Here is a 14,487-nt window from a genome sequence, read left to right as displayed (position 1 = left end):
AGCATGACAGAGTCCCTAAGCCATCCTTGAAGAAGCAAAAGCCATATTTAAGACGTGTAGTCATTGCAGGCATAGCACACCTTTGAATGGATCTGCTTGCCATAGGCTGGTTACATGAGCTTCCCTTATTATTCTCATCATAGCCTATAGCTTGAGACTCAGAAGGCTATGGGGCATTCAATTCTGCCAACCTCTTGAGGCTCAAATGAAATTGGAAAAAAAAAATTAATGGAAATGTATATACAGAGAAATGCATGCATACATACATAAATAAACTTTGTAGAGTTTCAAACCAGTCCTCAACTCCAGCACTAAATGTCATCCAGTTTATCTGAATGCAAAAGTCAGTTTTTCTAACCTTAATTAAAAACCATAAATAGCCTAAAGTAGAAGAAAAAATAAGAAAGTAACTATATACAGATAATGTATAAAAATAATATTTTTTCTGTGTACTGTCTTGAACAGAGTAGTGTGTATAGTTGGGGAAGAATTGCAAAGAATTCTTGAATTCCTTTTTACTAAATTTGTTTATTGTGGTAATATAGGAAAACTAATAAAATTCTGTTAGGTATATTATAGGATTGAGCAAGAGAGTAAATGCATAGGTATATTAACTTTTGGGAACTGTGGTTCTTACTATAGAAGAAGGGATTGTATGGAATGAGAGAGGTTCAAAAACATTAATGTACTGAAGTTGCATTAATAGGAATTTGTGGTTTCTAACAAATATATCAATAGATATATAGATGTCTGTACATAGATGTCTGTTCCTATCTATGTGTAAATTTAAGTACATACATATATTTTTTAACTCTACTGAAAGCAAAGACACCCCAATAGCAATGAAAACCTAGGGCCTAATCCCTCAAACCATTCCTGCCTAGAAGGAAGCAGGGTTGGAACAGAATAGGGACAAGATAAACTTTAGATAGCTTGTTAGACTAGAAAGTAATGAGATGCTCAGGAAGGAAAATGTAGATGCAGAGCACAGGGACCTAATGCCATTGGGGGAGCTTCCTCTGGCCAAATCTGAGAAATCTGCATACCAAAATAAATATAGGACTGAATTTGGGAAAGTGTAAAGCAGTACTCATTACTCTGTACTGATGAATGAGCGGGAAAGGGAATTCCTTGGGTCATGGTAGAATACCGTAAATAGAAGTGGGAAGAACACTGGAGTGGGAAAAGTTGCATCTTGCAAACCATCATGGTAAAAATTAGCTCAAGCAAGAATGGATGCTGAATTAGAGGGTAATTTCCAGAAGACAAATATATGCATGCTTGTTGCAAAGCTATAAGGACCGGAGGCCATAATCGGCCACTGAGGAAAGAGGGAAGTGCCTTGACCAGCTAGTCAAAATTGACATCACTCATTAGGGACAGGTGGTTGAGACAGGGACATCCTAGCCTGGAGAGCAGTCTGGAAGACATACAAGAGACCCTATGTTTAAAAAATGAAAAACTAAACTTGGTAACTGCATAGAGCCTCCTCCTAAAGGAGTGAGGGAACAATCTGTTGAGGAGAAAGTTGACGTACCTTGATGAAATGAAATGGTCTTAGTGTTTCTCTGGGAGAATGCTTGTCTTCCCTAACAGGTGGGCCTCTCAGAGCTCCCTGCAACTGCATCCTTTCCTATGAGCAGTTTCCCTTGAGTTGAGGAAGTTTTCCTCTCCTAGTCTGTTTGTTCTCTCTAGTTTTAAATCATACTTGATTCTTAATGCCTAACACTTTCAAGAGCACGTGGCTGTTTTAGTCGGAGGATATTATAGATGGGATTTTTTTTTAAGGGTTGAAAGGTATACTGAGCCGGGCAGTGGTGGCGCACACCTTTAATCCCAGCACTAGGGAGGCAGAGGCAGGTGGATCTCTGTGAGTTCAAGGCCAGCCTGGTCTACAAAGCAAGTTCCAGGAAAGGCGCAAAACTACACAGAGAAACCCTGTCTCAGAAAAAAAAAAAGGGGGGGGAAGGAAGAAGGGAGGGAGGAAGGAAGGAAGGAAGGAAGACTGAAATGAATGAAACTTGGCTTTTGATCATGACATGATTAAACTTGGTATCAGGAGAGGCTGGCGTTAGCTCTGGGGAAGAGCACTAGCGTCCGTGTGCAGGCCCTGGATTCACTTCCCAGCACTTGGGGTGGGAGAAGAGGAGTATCTGAGTATGTTTCACTTTTACCCCCTATGTCAGCTATGAAGAGAGATAGTCTCTGGTCATTGGTTGCTACTAAGGTTTTGTGCATTTTACTAAAATGACATATACAGTGCTGGCTTATGTGTGGTGGGGAAGAAAAGACTATATAATAAGTAGAAATACTATAGAAATAATTTTATAGATGGTGGGATTTATGTCTGATATGTAGCCTGACCTCTGAGTAAGTAAGGCTCACCTGCTGCACCTTCAAGAATGACTTGTTTGCCTTCTTGACCTTTCCAGGCATATCCGGAATATCTCATCACCTACCAGATCATGAAGCCAGAAGCCCCTGCACAGACCGCAACAGCCGCAGAGCAGAAGACCTAGTGACTGCCCTGGTAATGGCCAGAGTGAGTCAGACCTGCGGCTGGACTACAGTGGATTGCTTCAAAACACACACACACACACACACACACACACACAACCAATATTCCCTAAACCTAACAGCCGAGAAACACGCTGTTTGTCTTTTATAAAGCATTGCTGGTGTGATGGCCCAGAGTGAGTGACCAAGCACACTCACCTGCCATCGGTCCCTTTGAGGAAATGTTTACTGGGCGGCCTTGGACATGTCTCGGGCTCATTGTCCTACGGTTACCCATTTCTAGAGCAAGATGCTTTGCTTAAGACATAGAAATGGGAAAAGAGAATATTCACACACTACAGTTTCTTTGTTGTGTTTGGCACATGTATAGCAGATAGACACGTGTGGCTCATTTTTTAATTTTGCCAAACATACATTGTTGATGCTTGTTGTTGTTATTGTTGTTGTTGTTGCTGTTGTTGTTGTTGTTGTTACTTTGAAAGTGAGCCAGAGTCTTCCTGGGATATTTTGCACAGTCACACTGACTAAAGTCATTAGCAATACAACTAGAGCTCTGGCCGATCAAGACACTGTTTCCACTTCTCTTGTTAGATTGTGTCTCTGCTTCTTCTGAACGTAAGGGGAAGCATCAAGATTTGGTTCCCTTTTAGAAGCTGGCCCATCTTAGAAGGAAGGGCATAAACACCTCTCTGCTCTTTGCAGTCCGCAGGGCTCCCAGGACTCCGCTCCAGAGCCAAGCGAGCATTGCCGAGGAGATGTTTCCGGGAGGCGGCTGTGACTCCTCCTGGTGGACGACTAGCAGCTTGTAAGGGAGGAACCCAGTAAGAGGGGGATGAGTAGAACACAGGGCCTTGTGGCCGCAGCCAGGCAAACCCAGGGATGTCTCAATAAAACCTTCACTTAATCTGAACCATCAGAATTGTCACCCCAACATTACCCTTTGCTTCCAAAGTCAGGGAGCTGCCGTACCCCATTAGCATGTTACTCTCCTCCTCAGTTTAGAAAGCCAGGATTCAAACCCGAAGTAGTAAATATGCACAAATGCTAGGACTTTTTGTTTACTCCAGATTTGGCCTTTATTTTGAGTAGTATGCTTCAAGTGGTTTATAAAGATCTCTTTTCTTAATTTTTGAACCATTTCTTCAAAGTTCTTAATATATTTAGACAAGGAAAACAAAAATTGAAACCAAAGGCTCTTTGACTTATTTTTTAAGTGCCACTAATAGAGAAATGTCTCTGTGAAAGTACTGCTTGTTGGTAATGGCTTCCTCGGATGCCCTTGTGGACCTAACCGAATACTGAATTGAGCACATTACTGTTTAGGTTCATGTTGGCATCTGTCTGCTCAGTTTTGCAGCAGAAGTCAGAAACAGGAAACAGTGTGACACACTTAACCATTTCAATCGGAAGTCCTGAAAACGAGGGTTTTTTTTACTTTTGTTTTAATGTAAGCATATTAAGCTGTGACCACCTTCATTTCCCTGGCTCCCAAAATACACATTTCTCTCTTTCTTTTTATTTATTTCATTTTTGTTAGCTTAAGCCCAATGCTAGAAGTAGGCATCCAGCCTAGGGTGAATTTTATAGTTATGTCTTGCATGGGTTCCTCAAAATTAAGTCAAGACTTCGCCTCAGTTTTCACTTCTGTTGAAGTCAGCGGCCTGAGCTGGGTGATTGTGCTTTTGGCTGTGTGTTTCATAGCAACCAGGGTTCCATATAAAGCTTCAAATGCTGATGTTGGCTCGGAGAGCTTTCTCCTTCCTTCCCCACCCCACTGTTAGCAAAGGTTGAAGACTGCCATTTGTATAGTTGTTGTAGCTACACTGTGTATGCTGTTTGCCCATCCTGAACTAGTTTAAAATGCTAACCACGGCTGTGATTTGAGTTCCATGAGGGAGTCCTATGGTGTAGCTAGGAAAAGCTTTCTAGCTTCATTAAAAGATGAACCACTGTCTGACTGTGGTTGTATGTTGTGTCATCTCCGTCACACTAACTAGATTAACTTGGGCTTTTCCTTGAGAAGTTAGCTGTGGTTCGCTGACCCACCTGTGCTGTGTCTGACAGTCTCTGTGCCAAGTACACTGTATAAGGAAGACTTTCACAGTGATATGAAGACTTTTGCAGTGGTGAGGTCTCATAGTGACTCACATATGGCAGAACACACATTTATGATCTGTTTAAAAAGAATGGGTCAGCAGAGCTAGTAGGTATTTTCAGAACTTGAAAACATCATGGGTGTATTCAAGTTGGCAAAGTGACTGTGTTAGAATTTCCTTGTATAGCAATATGAAGAGCACTCTGGGATATAAAAGCATGGTATTCCACTGGAATCTGTTGAGTTTCTGTATGTGTGCATTACTTAGAACCACTGGCAGGTTTGGGACTCCTCAGCTTCCCAACAGGACTGCAGAGAGAAGTCAAGTGGTCTCTCCGAGCCTCACATCCAAGGGCTTTCCTAGAGACCTCCTGGTCCCAGTTTACCGGCTCTGGCTGCTGGACACTTACCTCAGGCATAAATTAAGTGCTCTGGACGCTTGTCCTCTGACCAGATTGCTAATCTAGTGTCAGAAGTAGCTCCTGTGCTTGGCCCCATCCACCTTCTTACTCTCTTCATCTTGGGTCTTACAGAAGGAGTCCAGATATCTAATTTTCATGTCAAAACCGGAACCGGGTCTAGTCCTCTTCCACTTTCTGCTCAAAAGATTCTGCCAGTTTGCTAACAAATGGCAGCGTGGAATCCAGTTCAACCAGGGATCTTCCCTCCTTCCCTTCCTAGTGGCTAGGACTGCAGCAGACAGTGTGAGTGAGGGAACAGCACTAACATCTCATGGACGCAGCGGGCTCCTCCGAGCGTCGTGTTACAGCTACACACATTTCTCTAGGCTGTCACAGTAGCCAAGTGCATTTGGGATATAGAGAGAAGTGCTTGAATCTGGCAAGCTAATAAACATACATTAACATCCTCTTATCCTAGATATTAGTACAAACAAGAATATTTTGGTTAATGCTAGAAAACAGCCTTAGAATGCAGTAAATTGTCTAGGTTTTCCTCCATTTCAATATATTTCCAGTTGCATGAAAGGTAATTAGACATTATTCCCTCTTCCCTTTTAAACATTCATTGTTTGGATTCCTATAAATGGCCTTGTGAATAAAAATGGTGTGTGTTTTAAAGCACATTCCCCGTCCCCCCGTCCCCCTGTCCCCCAGCCCATGTCCCCAGATCTTGTTTGTGAGACAGCCTTCTTACTATGTTTCCTGTTGCATAGAGCTACAGACTTTAGAGTCATCCAGCAGGTGTTCAAAAATGACACTAAAATAGGTTTTCATGTGTCAGAAGTCAAAGACTGGTGTGTGGTGTCAAAGCAGTGACAAAGAAATAAGAGTCATTGTGAAGGGAGTATTTGAACTGTTCTAGCTGTATCTAGCATGTAAAAAAACATTTTTTAAATACCACCCTAAAAAGTGAGGCTTCTTCAGCCAACTTCTGCTTTCTACAGCTAACAGACAATTACATTTTTCCTGCTTAAAAAAAAAGCCTTATCCATGGAAGAAACTTTTTAACCTTTTCTATACTACCAGTGAAACATGACTCCATTTCTTAGTACTTGAAATGTGTCATTGGGTGGGCATGTCTCTGTATTCCATACCCGGTAAGTGTGTTTTATAGGAGGTACATTTTATAAGCAATACTGTCACACACACTGGGACTGATGGAACCAGTAAGTTCCAGTTTCTCCCATGTGAGATTCCTCAGCCTCCAATTCTTCTGGTTTGAAAGAACACTAGAAGGGTTTCCAAACCTGCAGACTTGTGTGGGGGATTCATAGTATGTGATACCATGTAGAGTTTGAGTAGTGTGGAGGTTCTTTTTAGTCATTTTAAAGTGTACACTATGATACATTAACCTGTAGAAAGTGAAGATTTATGTACTCTGTGAGATCGGGTCAGGTGTGGCCAGCTTTACACTTCTCCCAGAGTTCTGCAAAACTGAGGTAACGCTCACACCGTAGAAACAGACCAATTCTGACTCTTCATTCTTCAACCCTCTCCTCTCTGCTGCACACTCCTGTCTCCCCACCCTTCTGTCCTTTCAAGATCTCTTTCTCATCTTCCACAGTTGTTTTGTCTACCCTTCTCAAGTGAATGCCTTTTGTTAGCTCAAATTTGATAACGGGGTATCTCTGAACCCCATCCAGTGTTCGGGAATAAAAACTAGAAAATGCCACAAGAAAGGAAAGGAAGGACCTGAGATTTTTGAAGCTTGTAGCGTAGACCTGGAAGGTAACGTTGCTGTATAATCCATGTATTCACTACACAGAACACTTAACTCTTCATGTGTGTATAGTACCTGCTTCTGCTCCCCGTGTTTGATCTGAGCTTTGTGGTAGTAATACTTGTCTTTGATACCTACAAAACTAAAAAGGTACTTTGATTGACAGGTTATCTCGAAGAGTTACAAAGCCGCTTTGAGGAAATCTAGAGTTTCTGACAACAGCATTTGGAGTTGTGATTGTGTTTTCTTGCTGTGATGTTGGTCCGTGTAAATAACCAGTGTAGCGTTCCTTCGTTTTCCGTCTCTAACCTAACCCGCCAGTGGCTGGGACCCAACCCACTTTGTCCTTCTTTGTATTTGTCCACTGGTTGGCTTGTCAGACAAACTACAAGATGCCCAGGTAGATTTGAATTTCAGCAGTTTTTTAGCTCAAGTATCTCTCATGCAATATTTGACATACTGTGCATTTTTTAAATGTTCATTAACTTATCTGAAATTCAGATTTTGACTGAATATCCTAGATTTTTGTTTTTGTAGTTTTTCTAAATCTAATAGTTTCATCACAGAAGGATGCTCACAGCATGTAAATTCTCTGGTCTTTATAGCTGTCACCTGAAATGGAAGGCCTTTTTTTTTTCCTCTCTCTCACCTTCTACTTATTTCTAAAAGAGGCATCAGGAACTTAACCAGCCTACATGGTGGGTTTCTATTTAAAACATCTCTGTGATTATATTTAACCTGTAATTGTGCTTTGGCTTAATGTCTAACTTCCAGTACTTGTAACTGATTAATATTCAATAAAACACATTTTAAAGTACACTGTGCGTCTATAGCTTTCGGCTTGTGTTTCCTTTTGTCCTGTTTTGTTCACATCAGCTTGCCTATTCACAGCACAGCTGACCTAAAACTGTCAAAATTCGCGTAACAATTCTCCTTTCCCCTCTTCCTAGTGAGATCCCAGCTTGAAGTTCCTTAGAACCTGCACGCCCACATGGGAGCTGTAGAAATATGGCGAGAGCAGTGAGCCCACGTAGGAGCTCTGGAAATACAGCAGTGGCTGGAGAAACCCTGACAGTGGCTTAGATGCCCTCCCAGCCAGGAGGGTTGGAGGAGAAAGCTTCTGTACCTGCCATGGGGAGCGATCAAGATCTCACACAGCCGAGCTTGGTGTACTAATCTGCAGTCCCAGCACTCAGGATGCTGAGGCAGGAGGATCATGAGTGTCAGGCTAGTCTGGTTTGCATGGTGTGACCTACCCGCCTTGTCCCCACGAAACAAGAATTTTTCCATCTCTCACCGGTTCTCTTTGTCCACAGCTAGTGATCTTTGGGTAGCTAATGTGAAGCTAGGTGTGTCTCCATAACTTGTCTACCAGAAGAATTGTCAGTTTAAAGACATAAAGTAAGTGCGTAGGAGTACCCTAGTTACCCTGAACCTGTAAGATGCACAGAATGATCTATGAACAAACAAAAACTCGCAGTTAAAGAATTTGCCAAGGACACACACGGAAGAGGACTTTATTGAAACTCTGAAGAAGCAATAGAGAACTGTGAGCTGAGGGAGTGTGCGGAAGAGCTTGTGTGATGGGAAAGTTACTAGGTCTTAGGGCCATTTGGGTGGGGTCCAGAGCCAAGTAGACAGGCGAACATCTTACTGGGTGGTAAATATAACAGCAGGAGTTGTTTCTCCTGAGGCTGGCCATTTGTGCAGCGGGGCCTGGGCCACCAGGGGTCAGGCTCTGAGTGCTCATGGCCTGTCGTTAAAGTCTAGACATTGTGCTTTTAGGTTTGGTTGGTTGGTTTGGGGTGTTGGTTTTGTTTGGTGGGGGGGGAGGGGTTGTTTCCTGTTTGTTTCTCTCCATGTACTGTGTATGTTGTCAGTAATCAAGGGATCCTGGAAAGTTGTTGGAGTCCCCGTCACAGTTAAACTTGAGGTAAAGTTCCACCGCAGAGCCTGCTGTCCGCTGCTGTATGCTGGTCCCTGATTATACTTCTGTTCCAATGCACTCATGGAATGAATGAAAGAGCTGGTGCCAGTATTACCGTGTGTCATTGGTGGCTCACATGGAGATCGGGTTCAAAGGTCCACAGCACCCCGAGCTCAGTACATAGGCTTACAGCTTGATCTCCTGTGTGTGGCAGCTTGACAGAAATGGGGAGGAGAGTGTAATAAGTCACTCTAGGACTGAGGATGAGGAGACTCATGAGTAACGCCCTTGCTGGACTATTGAGGCCCTGGTTTCTAACCCCCAGGTCTCTAGTAAAAGCCATAGTAGTGTCTGGAATACCAGAGCTCCAAAGAGGAGACAGGTAAATCCCCAGAAGCTCACAGGGCAGCTCAGTGGGATAAAACAGACCAGCCTTGAGGGTGGAGACAAAAACTTGAGATTGGCCTCTGTGTCCGTCAGGGTTTCTGTTGCTGTGAAGAGACACCATGACCATGGCCACACTTATAAAGAAAAACACTTAATTGGGGCTGGTTTACAGTTCCGAAGTTTAGTCCATTATCATGGCAGGAAGCATGGCAGCGTGCAGTTAGACACGGTGCTGGTGAGGAGCTGAGAGTTCTACATCTGGATCTCCAGGCAGCAGGAAGAGATTGCCACACTGGGGTGGTTTCAGCATCTGGGCCCTCAAAGCCTGCCCCCATAACACTTCAACAACACCACACCTACTCCAGCAAGATCACGCCTCCTAACAGTGCCACACTTAGGGGGGGCCATTTTATTCCAACCACCACTGCTTCCGAGCTTCACCTGGAACATCGTGCCGTGCACACACATGAATGCATACATACATATATGCACACAGGATTTTTTTTAAACGCTTGCTAAACTGGATTTATTTTTTTAAGAGGAAATTATAGCCAAAACAAATCCCATGACTGTAGAGAGAAGCATTTTCTTTGCCACCAATTTTGAAAGGGGGTGTGACGGGCTGTGGATTGACCTTACAGCTGTGCACTTCTAGGAAGCTTTATCGCAGCTTGGTGACAGCCCCAGTGTGAACTTGTTTTTAACTTGTGTGGCTTAGAATGTTTATAAACCTTTATCCTCGGCCTTGGTCACACCTCTCATAACACACCCCAAAGGAGCACACAGATCCATTTGCAGTAACAAAGGTTATAATGCTAATGTAACTGCTTCGGCAGAGTCAGTGGGTACGGAGCATGTTGGTTTTGTTTCAGTTTGATTTACTAAGGTTCTTGACATTATTTACCTAGCATAGGACTGATGTATACAGAAGGGCTGATCAGCTTTACTTTCTAATTCTGCCTATAAACAGAGTATCAAGTATGAGGAAAGTGGTGGGCGTCAGGACTGTGGGCTGTGGAGAGGCTGAACATGGAGAAAACCAGGGTGTACCATTCACCACTGAACTTCAGAATCCCAAGGCAAGTTCTGTGAACACTGCTTGCTTCTACTTCTCTGTTAAGTGTCTGCAAAGGCAGTTTAATGGTTGTACTTGAATGGTGTTTGATGTGATGGAGTGGTACAAATGACATGCTTTTGGAGTGCCAATGTCTTCAAGCAACTCCATGTTACAGGCTATGTAGTCCAAGGAGTTCCCAGAGACTCGGGTGCTGCGGGGATCCTGACCTACATCACTGGAAAGAAACGGGAGGCAGGCAGGAGAGGGCAGAGCGGGTGGGTGCAGGTTTAAAGAGGCACACTGAAGACTCCGTGAGCTCTTAGGTGACTTGTGGCTTTTGAAGCGCACCGTTCACGGGATGTTATTATCTACATCGATAGCCGAGTTTAAAGACTACAGAAGCTCAAAACAGCAGTTACTTGGCTTACTCAAAAGAATTTCCTTGTGTAAATGAAAACGGAAGGTGTTTTATGAGATGCTTTTCAGTTTTATGGGTGAGAGAGTGGAGTGCTGGTAAACTGTAAAGTCAGAAGAAGGACACCTTTTTTTTTTTTTAAAGATTTATTTATTATGTATACAATACGCCTGCAGGCCAAAAGAGGGCGCCAGATCTCATTATTGATGGTTGTGAGCCACCATGTGGGTGCTGGGACTTGAACTCAGGACCTCTGGAAGAACAGCCAGTTCTCTTAACCTCTGAGCCATCTCCCCAGCCCAGTCAGACACCTTTTGACCCTAGGCGTGGTTATTGCCTGTTGTAGTCCTCTTGGTTGCCATGTTTCCTCTGAGTATATAGTTCTTGCTGCACGTGGTCTTGGAGCAGTTTGGTCCGTTGTGTTGAACCTGGAGGCTTTCAGGGGCTAGGGTTTGTTGTTTTGTTTAAATGCAGATCCAAAGGAATGAGGGGCTTCTCTCTGGTCCTGACTTTCTACCCTGCCTCATTAGAACAGTGAGAAATGTGGATGGCTGAGGGCATCTGGCAGGGTAGCCGATTTGCCAAAGCACTGCAGGATTAAGGTGAGGCCCCAGCTCTGCCTTCTAGAGTCTGTCTGGTCCTGCCACTTGCTGTCCAGATGTGCTGAGTTACCTCAATTTCTTACCTTTTTTTTTTTCTTCTTCATAATTCTTTACCAACTCTGGAAATTTCATATTGTGCATCCCAGTCCCCGCTCACTTCCCAGCCCCTCCATATCTGTCCCACACCCCTGCAGCATGCCCCCCAAATTAATTGAAAACAAAGCAAACAAAAAAGCCACCTTGCTCCTCCCATCTTTCCAACACTTCATTCATACTAGTGGCATCAGGACCTGCACTGTGTCACATTCAGTGTCCCCTTCTGTCAGCCACGCCCACAAGATGCCCATTGCAATGAGTCTGGTTCCAGGCCGCTGGCACACCATATGAGCGTTCTTACTACTTCATAGTGCTTATGAGATACCTCAAAGGTCATTTTTATTTCATCTAAAAAGCCAGCTCTGTTCCCCTCCTCAGCCCCCCCCCCCTTAGAAAAAGCACAATTGGCTAGAGAGGTGGTTAGGAGAAAGTGGTCTATTTAACTGTCTAAGACCCCACCCCAACGTTCTCAGCCAGACTGAAGTCCAGGGTGCTGCAGAGATGACAGATTGAAAAAGCAATCAACCCTCAAATTCTGATTGCTCCTTCCTGACCCTGCAATGTGACCTGTTCCACAGTATACCACAGTATCATGTGATACCACAGTATCACTGGGATGTAGATCTGTGTACTGCTAGAACAGCGGAAAAAACACTCAAGACAGCCCTACCTGATTCCTTCCCTGGAGTTTTTTGTTTCCAAATGTATTCTTCTGAAGGAAGTATATGTTTTTCCCTAAATCCTGCTGATGGATTGAGTTGATTGTTACTTTATAACTTGTTGCTAGCTCTTATCCATGAACATTGTTTTCCACAAGCACATTATCTCTTGTCCATAATATACCTCTTGCCTGTTCCTAATAGCTTATTGTAGGCGTTTTATCTTTAAATTGTCACTGTAAAATGGATCTTGTTTTTTATTTTGACACTTGGCCTTTCTGTATAGGAAAGGGGCTTAATTTTTTTTCACAGTCTTATAACTGAGTTTTATTTGACCATGTCTAGGATGTTAAATAATTATGAGACAATAGGAAAGTATTTTTACTATTTAATTTGCAATTGGGGAAAGCCACCCCAATGGAATCTGATAAATGATGCGTGCGTCCTCTTCCATCAATCACCATGCGTTACTCAGCCATTAGTTTAGTTTTGCACTCTAGCCTTGACACACAACCGCTTATTTCTGTAGTCCTGACAGACTACGAAGCCAGGACTGTCGCCTCAGATCCTTCGAGCCTCAGACCCTGCACCTCCTTGTGTAATCATTCCTTACACATCCTTGTATTATAACTCTCTATGCTGGTGTCTTCATGCTAACACTGGCCTAGTCCATGGGCCATCCTAACCATCCTCCTCCATTCCCTACAGTAGGTCCTTGTGGGAGAGACGTGCTGCTACTGCTACTTAGCATTGGGCCCTTCTGACTGCTAGTAACCAGCCCTCTCTCTGACTGCTATGATCAGCGGGTCTCCACTGCAGGTGCTAAGCACGCAGGATTACCTGAGGTCCCAGATCCTTCCTCCCCTTCCAAGTTCTAACGGCAGGATGCATTCCAGTGAGAGTCTACACATCAGAAATGGTTGAAAATGTATTTATTTTTTCTTCAAATGATCTTCTTCAAGCAATAAATAAAAACAGACATGTTGGACTCTTCTAAAAAACAAAAATCCCCTAAACTATGTACATCCTACAGAAATACAGGCATATCAAATGTAGAAATGACACCACTCAGAAAGATGGACTATTTACACAAGTTACAAGTATTGCATTGTTATCTTTCTGAAGTCTTTTGGATGATTCATGAGCTCTAAGGGGCAGGGCACTGGGAGGACTTCATTCAAAACAGACACAGACTTCCTCCATCTTTCTTGATGGAGACAAGGTTTACAGGAATACATCAACACCCAGACACTATATTAAGCCCACTCACAATGTTCGGCAAACTGGTTCCCACTGGGGCTCCCCCAAAGAAACCACCTCATCCCTCAGCCAGCTGTGGAGAGTGGGACAGCTGTAGCTCCTGGTTCACCTCCGTGGGAATTTCACCATCCGGAAGCAATGGCATCTCCAAAACTTGGCTGCACACTGAAAGCACTTAGGAACACTGTTAACATACTGGTGTCTGGGTCCCACCCACACGAGTCCTGGTTTATTTGGTCAAGGTCACGTGGATATGAGGCTCTCCAAGGTTGCCCAGGGGTCTATGATGGACAACCAATAACTACTGTATCATCGCCACAGGCTTCCTTCCTGTCCATGACCTAGCCCCTTCTCCTTGGATTAACCCCCAATCTCCCCTCTTCCCACCAACTCGTCAATCACTTCTCATGGCTTCCCCAGCCTGACTGAAAGCCAAGCAGAGGTGTCAAGGAGAAGGAAGCAGAGAGCTGCTAGCCACCTGCTCACCTGTGCTTCAACCTTCAGACTCCCCCACAAACACCCATAGATGAGACAAGACCCCTGGGGAGGACTGGATGTGTTCCTCATTCTGACAAACACTCAACGGCTTTCTGCCATTCCAAAAACACCCCATCACCAGAAATCAGTTCATGGACGGGATGCTATCTTTTGAAACTAACCATTTCAAATGACCCTGGGACGGGGTGTTCATCAGAGCTATTCCAAGCCATCAAAGATGCTGCTGGGGAGAGAATAACTGGTTTTTAAGGTCCCCCCCCCTTTTTTTCAATCAAACCAATGTCCTATTTTCTTTCTAAGAGTTCTAGGTCTCATGCTGTTATCAAGTACAAAGAAAATGACTTTATAAATAGCCCCTTGACATTGTCATAGACGGCTTGAATTAGGAAGCAGAGGACAGACATCTGGAGCTCCCACTGCCTGTGTGGTTGGGATCCAGTCTGGGAACTAGGGCACATTTGGCAAACACTCCTATAAAAAGTGAATGTAGTCTAAAAGCTATCTATCTGCTCCCCAGAAGCCCTTCCATTCTTGGAACCCAGGACTTGTCTAGCTATAAAACTCATCTAATCTGATTCTCCAGCAAACCTGGAGCAGCTGCCGGGAAGCAGGGGAAATGTAGGACCATCCAACTAGGGTCCACCATCTCTGATGGGTCAGCCATCCGGGAGCTCAGCCCCTTCATGCCTTCAGCCAAGCAGCAGCGTCAGGGAAGCAGGGCACCCCCTCCTTTTTCTAAAAACAGGAAATGAGGACTCTCAACTCACCCAGAGGCAGAGTTTGACACAGGCCA

General features: G+C 44.0%; 1 protein-coding gene across 1 annotated transcript in view; it reads left to right on the top strand.

Annotated features, from left to right (window-relative positions):
• Tnks (tankyrase) overlaps positions 1–7,612 on the top strand; it is a 149,997-nt gene extending 142,385 nt beyond the window's left edge. Inside the window, exon 27 of the mRNA XM_036209298.1 lies at positions 2,433–7,612. Within this exon, the coding sequence (XP_036065191.1) occupies positions 2,433–2,519 (87 nt within the window). The 3' untranslated portion in view covers positions 2,520–7,612. The remainder of the gene's footprint in view (positions 1–2,432) is intronic.
• Positions 7,613–14,487: the final 6,875 nt, after the last annotated feature.

This window comes from Onychomys torridus, chromosome 17, assembly GCF_903995425.1.
Source record: "Onychomys torridus chromosome 17, mOncTor1.1, whole genome shotgun sequence".
NCBI classification, from domain to species: Eukaryota; Metazoa; Chordata; class Mammalia; order Rodentia; family Cricetidae; genus Onychomys; species Onychomys torridus.
Note: the sequence above shows the minus strand (reverse complement) of the source record. Positions and strands in the feature narration are given on the sequence as shown.